Source organism: Pygocentrus nattereri, chromosome 17 (genome assembly GCF_015220715.1).
Source record: "Pygocentrus nattereri isolate fPygNat1 chromosome 17, fPygNat1.pri, whole genome shotgun sequence".
NCBI lineage: Eukaryota > Metazoa > Chordata > Actinopteri > Characiformes > Serrasalmidae > Pygocentrus > Pygocentrus nattereri.
This window is the reverse complement of record NC_051227.1, coordinates 27,170,604-27,187,239: the sequence shown is the minus strand read 5'-3', so window position 1 is coordinate 27,187,239 and position 16,636 is coordinate 27,170,604. Positions and strand designations below refer to the sequence as shown.

The window sequence follows — 16,636 nt, the reverse complement described above, 5'->3', positions numbered from 1 at the left end:
TTGCTCCATTATACCCCCTGTTCGGCAACCAGCAGTATTGAAGCCGTATGCAGAGGCAGGAAGGACTGCCAGTCAGTCAGTCAATCAGTCAGTCAGTCAGTCAATCGGCACCAAGCTTTCACGGAGAAGAGATTAAAATTGGCTGGAAAATCAGTCGATTTAAGTGAACTGTTTGGTAGACAACGCAGAACGATGCATACAGGCTAGCTAGCTGTCCATCTGTCCGGCTAACTAACTAGCTACCTACCAACGTAACTTAACTACTCATGTGATTCAACAAGCTAATCCTTCAATTTAACTCATTTTTATAAAACATTATGGCTTAAACTAAAAGATTTTAGTTTAGTTTAAAGACTGCACCAGCTGTCAATAAAGCGTTGACTTGTTTTCCCAGCCAGTTAGCAAAGTGCATGCATCCAGATAACGTTGACGTGTGCATTTCATGTGCCTTTTAGTCGCAAATACCCCGCTCTTCCAGGGTAGAGCGATTTAAACACGCAGGCAGAAAGACCACGGAGGAAGCCGACTTCTCGTGATATGCCAGGCAACTTGCTGCATATAACATTTTTTTCCCAGACATTTCTGTTTAATAACTATGCGATTTGCAGAATGTGTAAACAAATGAGCTAGCTAACTAGCTGGCTAACGATAAGTAGTAAATTACTCACCGCAGATGTTCCTCGTTCCGCCTTTTTCAGCGATGGATATTCGTATTCAACGGGATCAATAGCATAAAACTGCTTGTGTTCCCCTGGTCCGAGGACTGGCAGACAGGCAGCGCTGACAAAACTAGAAAGCGAGCTAACAAGCCAGCTAGGTTAGCTGTGTGGCTAAATATAAGCTACGTGGCTCGTCACTGTTAGCTAAACCCCCGACCGAACGGCTTACGGCTGGCTAGCTGCTAGCTCGGCGAGCTTCAAGAATGCAAGAATTCGAGAGCAGGACATTATCCAGTTGCTTTTCCTAGTAAAAGGGGTGGAAATTCGAGGAAGCGCTGCGTCCTCTCCGAAATAAAGCAACGCTTCTCAACTGTTCTTGTCACTTTTCACACTCAGCCTCCATCCGAACGTACGCTGGACTCTTTAACCATTTGGACAACCGCCATCATTTTTTTTCGCTCAAGAATGTACACAATCTCATCGCGCATGCGCAGTGCTCCAAGCAGACGTAGCTCTCCATTTCATTTGTTAAGCTTTATGGGGCAATTCTGGTTCATGCCCTATATGGCCCAAATGATATGATACTGTCTATCTAATGCTATCTCATAACTATATGTCCAATTCTACTCTGCGAATTCATCAGCTTTAAAGGGGAATTTCTGTCTAATTGTCTCCATAATGCGGTTCTTAAGAAGTAAACAGTCACTCAGAGTGATTTGATGTTAAATGGTTCATTGTAGAGGAACTTTTTTTACTATTTTTTACTATCCAAAGCCACAAGTGAATGCGTTTTTACAGACTATATTCTGTTGATAATGGTAAGGTTTTGATCTGCTACAATGCAACAACCTTATCTTAAACTGTCATTCAATAATATCAAGCAGCATATTTGTAAACAATTCATGTAATAGCATCATATGAGGTAGATTTAGAGGCATTAACACCTGAGATCTGGCTCCTGTCACCAACACTGTGAACAACTATGCCTCTGCAAGTTTTAATAGAATCTAATCATTTCAATTTCTAATCATCCAACATCAGTAGATGACTTCACAATTGCCCTTGTGAATTGCAACTGAAATCAAGTCCTCACAGCAATGTTGCACCATCTAGTGTAAAGCACAGAAGATTTGAGGCTGTTACTGAATCAAAGCAGGGACAAACGCTCTGTGTGATATATCCTGATGTCTTGGTGCCGCAGTATAAAACTGTTTATTTCAGAACCGCTGGCTGTGTTTACATGCAAAGATTTTTGCCAATCCGATTTAATACAGTCGGATTACAGACTGAGGTGTTTATATGCACTCTATTCTACAGTCTGATGGAAAATCCTCGTTCACATGCTCGCTATAAGTAATCCGATGCAAAACGACGCGCATGCGTGGAGCACCGCTGAGAGTAAACGTTACCATGACAGCGAACGTCACGTGAGATCCAGTTGGCGCGCTTGAGGTTTTAATTGCTTTAAATTGATGTCAGGCTCAGAAAAATGCCCTTCACATGTGCTTAGAAAGGTAGCGGCGAGAGGAAGACGTCGTGCTCTGAGACACAGTAGCTGGACGTCCGTCCCACCGCCGTCTTTCAAAGCTCAGACCATAAACTTCGTCTCCGCTGCTGAGCAGTTTCTGCTCCGCCATGTTAAACGGTATAAACCTTTCTCGATGACGCGACGCGCATGCGCAGAACGTATTTACCCGTTCCGACTGGACTGTAATCGGATTCAGGCGTTTACACGGATATTATTCTAATATTTATCGGATTATTTAGAGGTTTACCCACCTCGTTCAATCGGATAGAAATTGTATTCCAAATGGCCTTAATCGGACTAGACTATTCCGATTGAGGTGTTTACATGGACGTATTCTACTCCGATTGAGCTATTAGTCAGATTATTAACAGATTATTAGGTTGCATGTAAACGTGGCTAATGTCTACAAACCTTTAGACCTACTGTGTTTATGTAGTTTTTTTAGACAACTGCCATTATGCTTTTCACTGTTTCAGTCAACATACAAAAATACTACTAATTCAAAGTGATACCTAAGCAGAAACATATTTTTTCTTTCCTTTCTTTTTCCATTCCTAATGTTCCAATTCACTTGTTTTTTGTTTTTTTTGACATCGTGCAAACAACAGAAACTGATCCTAATTAGGTTTCAGCCAACAGGCTACTTTAGTACTGACCTCAGTACTAAACGGTCAGTTAGCATTAGAGAAAACTGTGGAGGGTGAAAAAGCTATGGTAGCTAATCTGAGTCTACTCTCCTTTAAGGGATAGAGTGTAGTTCAGCTGTGAATAAAATAGGTGCTATAATATCTATAAACATAAGGGAAGTGACCCTTACAGTTTCTCTAAGTTGACATTTAGAAGTTTTTACACATATTTTTAAACCAGCAAATGAGCATGAAAAGGTGAGAAATAAAAACATTCATAGCCCCAACAGTGAGTGAAATATTTTTAATACATTCAAACACAAACTAGGTCACGCTTCCAAACAGCCCAAGCTTCCAGAAGTGAGGGAGATGATGGCTTCAGGACACTTGCCTACTAGCCATTTGTCATTTGTGATACAGCTGTGAATTACTGTGCACCAGTTTCATCACCATCATCATCATCATCATCAGGTGTGGCATTTGCCACTGTTGTAACTCCAGAAAATACAAATTTCTTTGTAGGTCAGTCCTCTTCAGAGTTAGAGAAGGACTATCCTAAATCTCTATGGAAGAATATTAATACTTGGGTATTAATTGGGTAATAATGACTCAAGTAAAAGTAAAATGACTTTCGTGAAGAACACCTTAAGCAGAAGTACAAGAGCAGGCCAAAAATCTACTTAAAGTGGAATGCCACCAGTTTTTCAAAATTTTTGCATAAGTCAGCTCTTAAAATGTATAAACAAAATCATTCAGAGTGGTTGATGCGACACGCTCTGTTCTAGAGAAACTTACCAAGTCAGAATTGTTCATAGTGGTGGTGAAATGAACCAGACGTGAAGAGTTGAATGCCTCTGAAAGCTGTGTCACAAAATGTAATACACGAAATGGTTATTAAAACGCTACCTGATGCCTGACACATCGCTCTATGAAGATTTTGAGAAAACCTTTGGGTTAGAATGTACTTTTTAAAATGCATTATGATGGAGAGATACATCATAAGGTAGATTAGTCCCCCCAAAAAACCTTTCCAGATTTAACACTATGTTACCATTCTCAACATTTCACATAAATGTATAAGCAGATGTAGCTTCACTGGTAGCTTTGTTTAGTAAATAAAATGGCTATATCTGTGTTGGAGACATTGTGAGACCTGGTTCACCACCACTATAAAGAAGTCTGAGTTTGTAAGTTTGTCTACAATAAATCATTTCATACCAAACCACTCTGAGTGACATTGTCTACATCTCAATGATTAAATTATGCAAGCATTTTGAAAAATTAGTGGAATTCTCCTTTAAATACTAAATAACTTATAGAACTTCAGTGGAATGTCTTACTATATGAAACTACTATCAGCAGAGGAACTGAAGTAAGTCAGGCACTATTCTTCTTTTTCAGATTCTTTTGGTCTAAAATAAAATTTTAAAGCTTAAAGTCAGAATTATGACCAATCACAAAGCAGTACAGATAATGTCACCAACAAAAGATTAAACATAAAGAAAATAATTAGTACCTAAATATTAATTACTAAAATGTAAAAAGTAGATATTTTCACACACTAATACACTTAAGTAAAAGAAAGTACTCAGGAAAGTACAAATCAATCAACATGTACTTGAGTATATGTAACTAGTTACTACCCACCTCAGGTCCCAGCCCATATTAGCTTTAAGCAGCTTTTTCAACTTCAATTAATATGCAGTTCATTCAAACACTTAAACTGAAAGGTCTGGTGAACAGAAAATATAGTATACATTATAGTAATTTGGTCATTTGATACAGTAATTTGGATCTTTAGTAAAGTAATAATAACAGGAGACCATGTCATTGTTTCAATTAAGAAGTTAGCAAGGTCATAGGCACTGTGGGAATGTGGCCCCAAGAAAGCATGGACAGTACACTGAAACACTTCAATTTCCCCCACAGAGGGCACAAGTCCATGTATTTATAAGCAATGCGTGTGTTTCAGAGAAAGACCATCAGATGGCGCTGCAAGTAAATACTTTGAAGTATGCAGCGTATAAACCCTTATTGGCGAACCTCAAACACCACAGAGAATGTGCCTTCTAGGATTTTGTTACATTTATTTCAAAACTTAAACATTTATCAGGGTATAATATTATTAAATTACTCCCCAAGCTTTGCCAAGCAGCATTAACAATTTTGTCTAAGGTGCTTATTGCACAATCCCAAAAAGGATCGTGGCATGTATGTATATATTTTTATCCTTTTTTAAAATCACACTATGTATACATATTGGTGCCACTATTACTTTTCATTGGCTTTAAAAAATTATTAATAGAAAAATGCATTTTGTGGGCAGGCACTGGACATTAAAATCATACATAATAAGACTTATTTTATGCAGGCTAGACAAACTATTTCATGCTATAATGGTGCTATGTGCTTAAGCTCTCAGGGAGTTTTTCCATGCCACTGTCGACACTGTAAACTTTGACTTGATTAGACTCAGGTTCAGATTCAACAACCTTATTATTTATTATTACATTGTATATATAATAACAGGAATATATATATATATATTTAAAAATTTAAAAATATATTAAAATTTAAAAACAACTGTGTCATTTATGGCTTCGTTTATCAGACGCTAACTGATCATAACGATATATTATGGTCAGGCTGTAGATGAGGCACAAATACAGAACAAGTTCATCTGAGTAGGCTAAACACTTCCATGAAGCCAAATTTCCATTCTTAGGCTAGGATTTAGTAGTTGGGGGTTTTTACTTAATTCATATGACCTTATACAATCCCCATCACTTAAATTCCTACCAATTCTCTGTTGGGTTCTGACATGTGATGTTTATAAGCTGCTTTCCTTGTATCAGTGCAAACCCAAACCTTTTCCTATACAGTATAAAGAGGTCAAGCTTTTTTGTTTGAAGATTGTTTTGCCTTTAGATTAGAATGTTATAACACACCCTAGGCTGGTAAAATGTGTATGCAACTTTAATAGGAATTCAGTGTTTGAAGGTTAGACAATTGTACTCTGTGTCTTTGGTACACTGGTATCAAAAATAATCTGCATTACAATAAAAAAGTTTTGAACCACAGATAATGTCAAAAATACAAGCATAAACTCTAGGCTGAGCTCTCCTTCCCTCTTTTTCTTGTGCTAAGTAATAGGTATGGTTCTCAAACTTCTCACAACATGAGAACACAAACATAAAATGGTTAGCCAGTGTTTGGCTTGTCCATTCCAGGCTACTGTAGAAGCATGGCAGCGCAACATGGAGGCCCCTGTTGGACAAGGACCTGCCATCTGTGTAGATATAAAAGGATCATTCTAAGCTAACATACACACAACAATTTGTAGTTACAGGACTATACACTGAAAATATGGTTTTGTATACTATATTCCATGAACAGATCCCCCTAAATCTTACACACTGTACCTTTAAGTGCCTCATTTTAATATATAGTGCAAAGGGACATTACAATAACAGTAAGCATAATATTCCATTAAAAACTGTGAATATGCATATTTTACAATATTAGGAGGTACAGAGTCATCAATACACTATACAAAAAAAAGTTCTTTAGAGTGATGCCATGGAAGAAACCACTTTTAATTCCCTAAAATCCTTTCAATAAATGGACCTTTAAGGAACCACTTTTGTAAATAAGATGTAAAAAACATTTGAAAGTTTAAAAAACCTTCCTATATTGTAAAGGTTCTACACCAAGTCAAGATTTCTCCTAGATCTGTGCATCCGAGTTGAGAAATATTTAGGAATGTTCATTATTATGTTTTATTAAAAGTGGAGCAGTATTCTTTCCTCAATGCCATAGAATTACTACTTTTGAGTTTTCTTAACAGCTTCCTTTATAGTCATCATTACTTAGGTTCATTTGTTTAGCTAGCTTAGATTTATTTTGTTCATCCAGCTCTAGGCTGCAATTAAAATCTTATATTTAGCTTATATTATATTTACATTATTTGGCAGACAGTAGGGGTTGCGTAGATTAGTCGACAAGATGACTAATAAATCTGCAGTGGGCAGCAGTCAACTAGTTGAGCACAGTGACACACAGTGACACACAGCTGTGGTAAAAACTGCAATGAAGAGGCAGGAGGACGAAATGGAAATCATTTTTTTCAGCTAAATACACAGCCCAAAATATTTTATCACTGTGGAAATAGTACAAATCCAAAAATGCTGTAGGGTGAGCAAAACTGTGCTGAAATATTGGCTCATAAGCCTGACTGAGTAGATTTGGGATGTCATGAGTGTTTCCTGCTTCAGTGATTTGGCCTGAATCTCGCTCTTAGAAGTTTACTGCTGAGTAAATGCAACTGCTTGCTTCTAGCATTTAGTTTGATTAACAATTACTTGTTTTCCAGTGGAGGTTCTCTGTAAGAGACTCAAACTTGTTCTCTGTGAGAGTCTCAAACTTTCTTAAATACAACAAAAGTTCTCTGCAGTGCACATCTCACATCTCTGACCCAGCCCTTGTTAGCAAGCTACACACAAAATATGTAGAGATGTCTGTCTTTTTCATTTGATAATGATGACTAGTTGACTAAACATTAAACATTAATACTCCTACAAATCCTAGCAGACTGTTTTATCCAGTATGATAATATATAATAATGTTATCAAGGTATAACATAGAACGTAGCATTAGGAGTCTTGCCTAAAGACTCTTAGTACGTTTCTAAGCAGAGAATGAAAACACAGTATGCTGAGTGGAGGGCAGCTGTGTCACCCAGTCCTCTATACCAACTATTACCTAAAGCTCAGAAGAGCGATGTTGCAATTGTCATTTCTATTAAACAAGCACCATGTCTCAACAAGTATTTAATAGATAATTGGAATGTTTAAATAACTTTCAAAAACCGTTTGTATGTGTGTTTTACATCCTGGCAGAGCAAATGAATACCTGTTGTGTTCAATAGAAATGCCAATGGTAACATTACTCTTATGCTCTTTAGATTATGGTTTGTATAACAACTTAGGTAACACCTCTGGAATTCGCTCAGCAGACTATGGTTTGATTCCATGCCCAGAAGTGTCCCTAAGCAAGACTCCTAACGCTTCATTAGCTTACCTCTGTTGCATGATTAGACTGAAAGATGTTCTGAATGAGAACATCAAGCAAATCTCAACAATCCTAATGCATTAACTCAATATTTTTATTTTTCTCAACAAATACTTTTTTAAAGTACCTACAATGTACCCATTTAACGTACCTACAATTCTATTACCAGGCTGAAGGGCTCTAATATGCTATTACAAAGAAAAACATTGTCATTTTGAATGCTTCAGAAAACAATTTGATCCTAAAGATACAGACACAGGTTGAATATTTTGGGCACAGTTCAAAACGGGTGTCACGCTTCACTGGGTATAATGTTATTGCAAAACTCTAATGCAAGTTCACTTTTTCAGCTGTCACTCTGACCATGGCTGTCTCACTGCTCTGCCCTAGTAGTATTTCTTGTGTCCTTATTCCTGTGATTATATCTTTTCCTTTGGGACCGTCTTCTCTTTTTCTTCCAGTAGCTCCAGAAGTTTTCTCCTACGAAGAAGTAGAGGACAGGGTCCAAGCAGCTGTTGCACGCTGCCAGGCAGAGCGTGACAACTGCAGCTTTTCTTATGAATGCAATGCGCTGACATGAATCCCCGTAACCTTTCTCGTATGCCTCTTTTTCAGCATCCAGAAAAACTGTGCGCACAACGTGATAAGGCAAGAAGCATACTAGAAAAATGAGGAGAACAATGATTACCAGAGAGCAAGACTTTTTGTAGTGCACTGCTTTTTTCTCTTTCCCTTTTTTCTGTAGCAATTTCCCAGCCACAATTATATAAGAGAAAGAGATAACAATGAAGGGTAGAATGAAGCCCAAGCACAAAGCACCTTTGTTTAGAATCAAAATGCTATTCAGCAAAGACTCATCCAGCTCCAGGCATTTGGTGTTACCAGATGAATCCTGAGACGTTTTTGAAGCTAAAAGAGGGATGGAGGATGAAGACACCAACAGCCAAACCAAGACACATATCAGAGCAGCTCCTCGGCTATTCTGAGAGTGCATGTAACTATATGGTCTGATAATGGCCACGAAGCGAACTATGCTAAGCACCATTAAAAAATAAATGCTGCCATACATGTTAATGTAGAACACAAAAGCCATGATGCGACAAGTGATGTCTCCAAAAACCCAGTTGGAATCCAAGAGGTAGTAGACTGCTCGGAATGGCAGAGAACACACCAACATCAGGTCTGATATGAGGAGGTTCATCATGAAGAGGTTGACTGGAGTGAAGGCCTTCATTGACCTCCTCACACCAATGAAGAAACATAATGACACAAGGTTTCCAATCAGTCCAATGAAAAAGATAGATAGATAGGCAGCTGGGTAGACAGTGCGTTTGAAGTCACTGACTGAGCAGTTACACTCAACTGTAGTGGTGAGATTAAGACATGTCTGAGCCATTGTAGTTCCTTCGTGGAATTCTGTGAAGATAAATAGAATCAGATTACAAACAAGCTGAGATATCAGAATGAAACATCTACTGAGCTACCAGGATCAGCAGATTTTTGCCCCAAACTTCCAATCTGAAATAAGCCAATGTCTTATTTTTCTTTTGGCTGATCTGTGTTGCAATTTTATAATGTAAATAACATGAGCCAGTTGTACTCGTGCTGTATTTGAAAGCTGCTGCTACACCACCATACCAAACCATGCTATAGAAAGTGCCATAATAATTATATAACTAATAATATTACTGATTGCGCTAAACAGCCAGTTGCCTCTTACTTTCAATGTAGCAGTTTATTTTATTCATATTATTTAAATAAGCAACTGAGTTTTTGTTAAAATACCTGTTTGGCCCATTACAGAGCAAACAATGTTATTTATATTTGCATTTGTACCGGAAATGTGTTTCATCTGTTCATTTAGCCCATACAGTATGAACTTTGGATTAAAAAAGGTTAATAAAAATCAGCCATCAGGTTATTTGGTTGCATAATTGGTGCATCCCTACTTTTTATAGTTACTATTCATATATCCCTACACTATACCAATAAGGGTCCTTGGGCAAGACTCCTAACACCACCTTGGCCTACCTGTGTAAAATGATCAAATTGTAAGTCGCTCTGGATAAGAGCGTCAGCCAAATGCCATAAATGTAAATGTAAACGTATATTAACCATGATGTATTACATTCTATTTAGACTCATAGCTTATAAGAAAGTGTTATAAGTGTTATTCCTTAGATTTGCATTATAAAAATGTGTTTAAATGATAATGGTAGATGTAACACATATTACTTAGTCACAGATGTATTGTAAATATTATAGTTGAAATGGGCCATTTTTGATTTGGGGATGTTTTAATATTCTGCTTAAACTGTTTGCGCAGTACATCAAAAAAAGACTTTAAATGTTCAATAAATGCAGTATAATATCACAAATCACCCAGAGAAATACACATTAAACAATATTATTCAACACAGGATCTATAGACAAGTTTAAGATTTCTGTTTTGGTGTGATGTTTTATCAGTAGTGAGCCATTCATTTCCTCAGACACAGGAAACTGAAAATTCTGGTACCCTCGCACCTATTTTTAAAATGCTCAGGCATGTTTTAAGTGCTGAGAAACTGATGAAAATAAAGACTGGTATGTGGACCAGTGGTAAAGGGGTTTCATTTTCCTCTGCAGATGCAAAGTAAAGAAGTTGTTCTTGTTCATTCTTAATGTTTCTAATGTTTATTCTCATAAGCCCAGTGTTTTTGACAGTTTTGAACTAAAACATTAAATTGAGTATTATATACCATTGAGAAGCTGAATATAGAACTGGATTGTGATGTATATAAAAATGCAAATTAAAAAGCAGTTACAGGGGTTAAACATGCTTTTCTATGTTACTGACTACGGGTTCTTGCACTCAAATCTTTTAAGCCATAGCGAAGGATTTTAAACCTGACATGTTGAGAATAGGCTGCAAACACATTCCTTTCTGAGCATTCATCAGTCTGAGATCTTAAAAAGTTAACATACACAATAATCAATGTTTCTGAGCCACGAAGTTAAGTTTGAAAGCATCTATTTCATTTACATGTGTGCATAATTGCTATGTTGTAAATAATTACAAAAGTTTGAACAGCCCCAGTCAAACGACCAGTTTTGTTAACATTCCAAGCTAACACTTCATAAGCAACCAACTTAAATATGACACTTTCTCATTTTAGTACGCATTTTCTATTTATATGTGACTTTAACATACTCACAAAACCAAACATGAAATATAAAATGTGCCATAACTTTTGCCAAGTCCACATTTTATGTTTTAAATTTCCCCAAATATATTAAATACAGCAATTTATCACTAATTCTTCATGAAAATGTGCAGAAGTGCATTCTCTGCAGAGGATATCTTAACTCATCTTCGTTTAGAAAATCAACCTTTTTAATTTATCAACCTTTTCAATCTTTTTAATTTATTGTAATGTTCATGCAAAAATGTACACCACCTACAAAAGCAATCTAAATCCTAAAACAGGTACAGTAGAAAGCACACTTACCTGTCAAGTGCAGCAAAAGCTTGATGCTTGCATTCAAATCTGAATGAGGATTAACTCAGGGAATCTGAGTTGAAGTACAGAGCAGTGAAAGTGACGACAAGCAGCAGCTTCTCTCTTTGCTGTTAGCGGAGGCTCTGTTACATTTTCCTAGCCAAAAGCTCCACCCCATCCACTGCCCATGCCGAACCCACTGTTCAGTTGTAACATGGTAATTATACAAACAACAGCCTGAAAAATGTATTGTGACCATGTTCTACCATTCTACTGAAAACAGTGCGCATGATGTTTCCAATATAGATACATAATAAACTGTGATTTTCACTGGCCTGGGAGTGAAGTAGAATATGTCCAAAATGTAAAGTAATAAAAACTGTATTTTTAATGAGTACTAGTATGAATACTACAACAGTCCTGTCTGTAGTAATTGTTAGCTGTTACTTGCACCACGTAATTTCCTTGGAAAGAGTTTAATATTCACATCTGGTATGAGCTTTCTGTCTATAAAAGGTGCGTGAATCACACATGTTCAAGCTTGCTTAGGAATGCTTTCCACCACCTGAAGCTGTGATACTGGATCTCTCTCTCTCTCTCTCTCTCTCTCTCTCTCTAAAACAAGTCCAGAACGTTGTGACCATACATGTGCTGGTTTTGGCTCTCACTGTATGACAAATTGCACTGCTGGAGAATAATGTGGCGCTGTGTATACAAGACTTTGTTTTAAGTAGATGCATTGAGTGTACACAGTGCCTTGTAAAAAGTTTCACTCCCACATTTGTTAACATTTTCTGTATTTCAAATGAAGCTGATTGCCAATCTGTATTTTGACTGTGAACTCATGCGCTCCAGGTATGAACGGTCAAAGTCCAAAGTCAAATAAGGGACATCTAGATAAACTGGAAAAGAAAAACAGGACTGAGCTATTTACATAAGTATTCAACCCAAACAAGGATAAACAAGGATAGCCTTGATATCATTTCTACCTGCAAGCCACATTTTCTAGATGAAAATACAAAAAAAGGAGATGAAATAATTTAAAGAACATATTATAAAAGTTAGAGATAAAGTCATACAAAGGCACAAATTAGGGCACAAAGTAACATCAAATGTGATCTCCTGCACATATAATGCATAATCCAAAAGAATCTCGATAATGTTCAAGGGGTTGACTACTTTTGCATGGCACTGTAGCATATGGAGATATCTGTGTTTGTAAAAATAGAAATAATATTTATACTATGGAAAAGGGAACACTTAAAGAACACAATATATCCAAGTAAATCAAACTTCTGTGAAATCAAACTGTCCACTTAGGAAGCAACACTGATTGACAATCAATTTCACAGCTGTTGTGCAAATGGAATAGACAACAGGTGGAAATTATTGGCAATTAGCAAGACACACTCAATAAAGGAGTGGTTCTGCAGGTGGGGACCACAGACCACTTCTCAGTACCTTTCTGCTTTCTGGCTTATGTTTTGGTCACTTTTGAATGTTGGTGGTGCTTTCACACTCATGGTAGCATGACACGGACTCTACAACCCCCACAAGTGGCTCAGGTAGTGCAGCTCATCCAGGATGCCACATCAATGCGAGCTGTGGCAAGAAGGTTTGCTGTGTCTGTCAGCGTAGTGTCCAGAGGCTGGAGGAGCTACCAGAAGACAGGTCAGTACACCAGGAGACGTGGGGGAGGCCGTAGGGCAACAACCCAGCAGCAGGACCGCTACCTCCACCTTTGTGCAAGGAGGAACAGGAGGAGCACTGCCACAGCCCTGCAAAATGACCTCCAGCAGGCCACAAATGTGCATGTGTCTGCACAAGCGGTTAGACACTGACTCCATGAGGATGGTATGAGGGCCCGACGTCCACAGATGGGGGTTGTGCTCACAGCCCAACACCATGCAGGACGCTTGGCATTTGCCAGAGAACACCAGGACTGGCAAATTCGCCACTGGCGCCCTGTGCTCTTCACAGATGAAAGCAGGTTCACACTGAGCACATGTGACAGACGTGACAGAGTCTGGAGACGCCGTGGAGAGCGATCTGCTGCCTGCAACATCCTTCAGCATGACCGGTTTGGCAGTGGGTCAGTAATGGTGTGGGGTGGCATTTCTTTGGAGGGCTGCACAGCCCTCCATGTGCTCGCCAGAGGCAGCCTGACTGCCATTAGGTACCGAGATGAGATCCTCAGACCCCTTGTGAGACCATATGCTGGTGTGGTTGGCCCTGGGTTCCTCCTAATGCAGGACAATGCTGGACCTCATGTGGCTGGAGTGTGTCAGCAGTTCCTGCAAGATGAAGGCATTGAAGCTATGGACTGGCCCGCCCGTTCCCCAGACCTGAATCCGATTGAGCACATCTGGGACATCACGTCTCACTCCATCCACCAACACCACATTGCACCACAGACTGTCCAGGAGTTGGCGGACACTTTAGTCCAGGTCTGGGAGGAGATCCCTCAGGAGACCATATGCCACCTCATCAGGGGCATGCCCAGGCATTGGAGGGAGGTCATACAGGCACATGGAGGCCACACACAATACTGAGCCTCATTTTGACTTATTTTAAGGACATTACATCAAAGTTGGATCAGCCTGTAGTGTGTTTTTCCACTTTAATTTTGTGTGACTCCAAATCCAGGCCTCCATTGGTTAATACATTAGATTTCCATTGATGATTTTTGTGCGATTTTGTTGTCAGCACATTCAACTTTGTACAGAACGAAGTATTCAATGAGAATATTTCATTCATTCAGATCTAGGATGTGTTATTTGAGTGTTCCCTTTATTTTTTTGAGCAGTATATTTACTATTTGTATTTAACTGACTATTTTTCTTTTTAACTTCACTTTTCTCCAAACTGAATGCAGCCTGTAACACGAAAATATCATGAGCTTTGTGTAAAACTGGCCTGATGTGAAGGCAAGATAAAAGCTATAAACGAATGAGAATCTTTAACTCCAATCTTGATTCGTGGGAAAATCTGCTAACAGATAAGGCCAAAATAGAGTTTTTTGGCTGTGTAGCACTGTGTAGGCATAAACAGTAGGACTCAGGAATGCTATGCATCAGCAGGGACTGTGTTCAATCCTGTGCAAAAATGGGATATAAGTGGAATAAAACACAACATGAAAAACCTGTTTCAGTCTGCCAAAAAAAAGCATGGGAAAAGGTTCACCTCTCGGCATGATGATTATACCAAGCACAAGGTCAAGGCAGCATCTGGGACTGACCCCCAAAATCATGTGAATCATGTGACAGTCCCCAAAAGACTGCTGTTTCAGCACAAGAATGCTCTGTCATTCATGTTTGTGTGGTTGTATGTACAAAAATGATTGATTTTTACATGGAACGAGTTAAAATATTCTTCTCTGAGACACTGTTTTGCTGTTTGGGGGTGGAATACTTTTGCAAGGCACTGGTAGAATCTCTAATTTATTGATGTTGGAATGAGGTTAGTATTAAAAGTGGAAATGACATTTAGACTGCTACGAAATAAAAAAAATTACACATAGGCTACATTAGCTACTGAATTTGTATTCATTCTACGAATATATGAATATATGAGCTAGCTATTGAATGAATTTGTATTCACATATTGTACAAATAACTGTGCATTTACTTGATACGCTGGCAGCCTCAGCAGAGTGCCTATGATAATGATGAATCCCTCCGTCTTAAATGGTATAGCAGTAGCATTCACAGTGCCAAATCAGAGGCCAAATTCAGCCTCATACTAACGTGTATGAAAATGTAAAAATGTTAAAACTACATTTGATAAATCAAAGAGGTGCATGCAGATGCCCAAGCCAGCCTACATAAAAACCACCAACCACTAAAATGAATTTCAGAATATATTGTCATATTAAATAAATATATTTAATAAATATGTACATATATTTATTTTAAAATGTATGGGGTAATATTACACATGCAGATGTATAAGTGAATTCAGTAGGTTTTAATACTCAGGAAAAATGTAGTTTAATGATTTGATATCTTGTTTATTTGACATACATTTTGTATGAGCTCTGTTGTGCTGCATACCTACATAGTTCATGCAAGGTACAGTGCAAAACCCAGAGGTCAGTACCATTCATTGCAGTTCATGTAGATTTAGTTATGTCTGTAACCTTTGTTGGAACTACATGCAATTAAAAATATAATAAGTACAAATGCATTTTCAAAATATATTAAACAAATTCATTTTTGGCCATTTTCATCCATTGCAAAGATATATTTTATAAAGATGTTGGGAGTATATATATTTTTTTCCCATATGGGAAAAAGTGTTTTGGGCTTTGAGCCATACTTAGCAAATCCATACTTTGGTGCCTTTGCAGCGTCTTATTTTTATTTATATTTTCAATGTTGGATCGACAGATGCATTTACAGAAATGTTCTGCTGTCTGTTTGGAAAATTTACTCTTATGCTAGTCCATCTATGCGAGACCCTAAAGATACCATCAGACTGTTAGACACTGGAGTCAGTGCTGGTACATAAACACAGAGAGCACAGGAGAGCTCTTCTGCTGACACCACCGTGATGACAACATAGAGAGAGAGAGAGACTTCTTACTATATCATTGCTCATAGCCTAATTACTTTGATCCCAAAAAATAGAAAATATACAACCCCTGGCAAAAAGTATGGAATCACCAGTCTGGGATGAGCACTCATTCAGACATTTTATTCTGTAGAACAAACTCAGATCAAAAACATGATGCAATAATAAGGTCATTCCAAAGTGCAACTTGTTATCTTTCAGAAACACTAAAATAAATAAAAAAAAGACATTGTGGAAACAAAGTAAATGTTACTTTTATTGAGCAAGCACGGGAAAAAAATATGGAATCACTCAATTCTGAGGAAAAAAATATGGAATCATGAAAAACAGATAAACAAAAGAACATTTAAAATACATCACTAGTATTTAGTTGCACCACCTTTGGCTTTTATAACGGCTTGCAGTCTCTGAGGCATGGACTTGAGTGACAAACAGTATTCTTCATCAATTTGGTGCCAACTCTCTTTGATAGCAGTTGCCAGATCAGCTTTGCAGGTCGGACCATTTTTTTCAATTGGGTTGAGATCTGGACTATTTGCAGGCCATGACATCGACTGAATGTGGCGTTCTCCAAGGAATGCCTTCACTGTTTTTGCCCTATGGCACGATGCATTGTCATCTTGGAAAATTATTTCATCATCTCCAAACATCTGTTCAATTGAAGGGATGAGAAAACTGTCCAAAATGTCAATGTAAACT

The 16,636-nt window shown here is 38.0% G+C and overlaps 2 protein-coding genes across 3 annotated transcripts in view; both read right to left on the bottom strand.

Moving 5' to 3' along the window:
* Positions 1-1,120, bottom strand: part of fndc3a (fibronectin type III domain containing 3A) — a 71,888-nt gene extending 70,768 nt beyond the window's left edge. Inside the window, exon 1 of the mRNA XM_017696799.2 lies at positions 669-1,120. The gene's annotated coding sequence lies outside the window, so the exon portion shown is untranslated. The remainder of the gene's footprint in view (positions 1-668) is intronic.
* A 4,643-nt stretch (positions 1,121-5,763) lies between these two features.
* On the bottom strand, positions 5,764-11,595 carry cysltr2b (cysteinyl leukotriene receptor 2b). 2 transcript variants are annotated; one of them, XM_017696802.2, is made up of 3 exons: positions 11,375-11,595; positions 8,703-9,299; positions 5,764-8,543 (listed from the first exon to the last, which is right to left on the bottom strand). In XM_017696802.2, the coding sequence occupies exons 2-3, from the start codon at positions 9,277-9,279 to the stop codon at positions 8,257-8,259; spliced, it is 864 nt and encodes a 287-aa protein (XP_017552291.1). In that variant the 5' UTR covers positions 9,280-9,299; positions 11,375-11,595; the 3' UTR covers positions 5,764-8,256. The 2 variants fall into 2 exon arrangements, with proteins under 2 accessions (XP_017552291.1, XP_017552290.1); XM_017696801.2 differs by having other exon boundaries at positions 5,764-9,299; positions 11,375-11,591.
* Between the last annotated feature and the right edge of the window lie 5,041 nt (positions 11,596-16,636).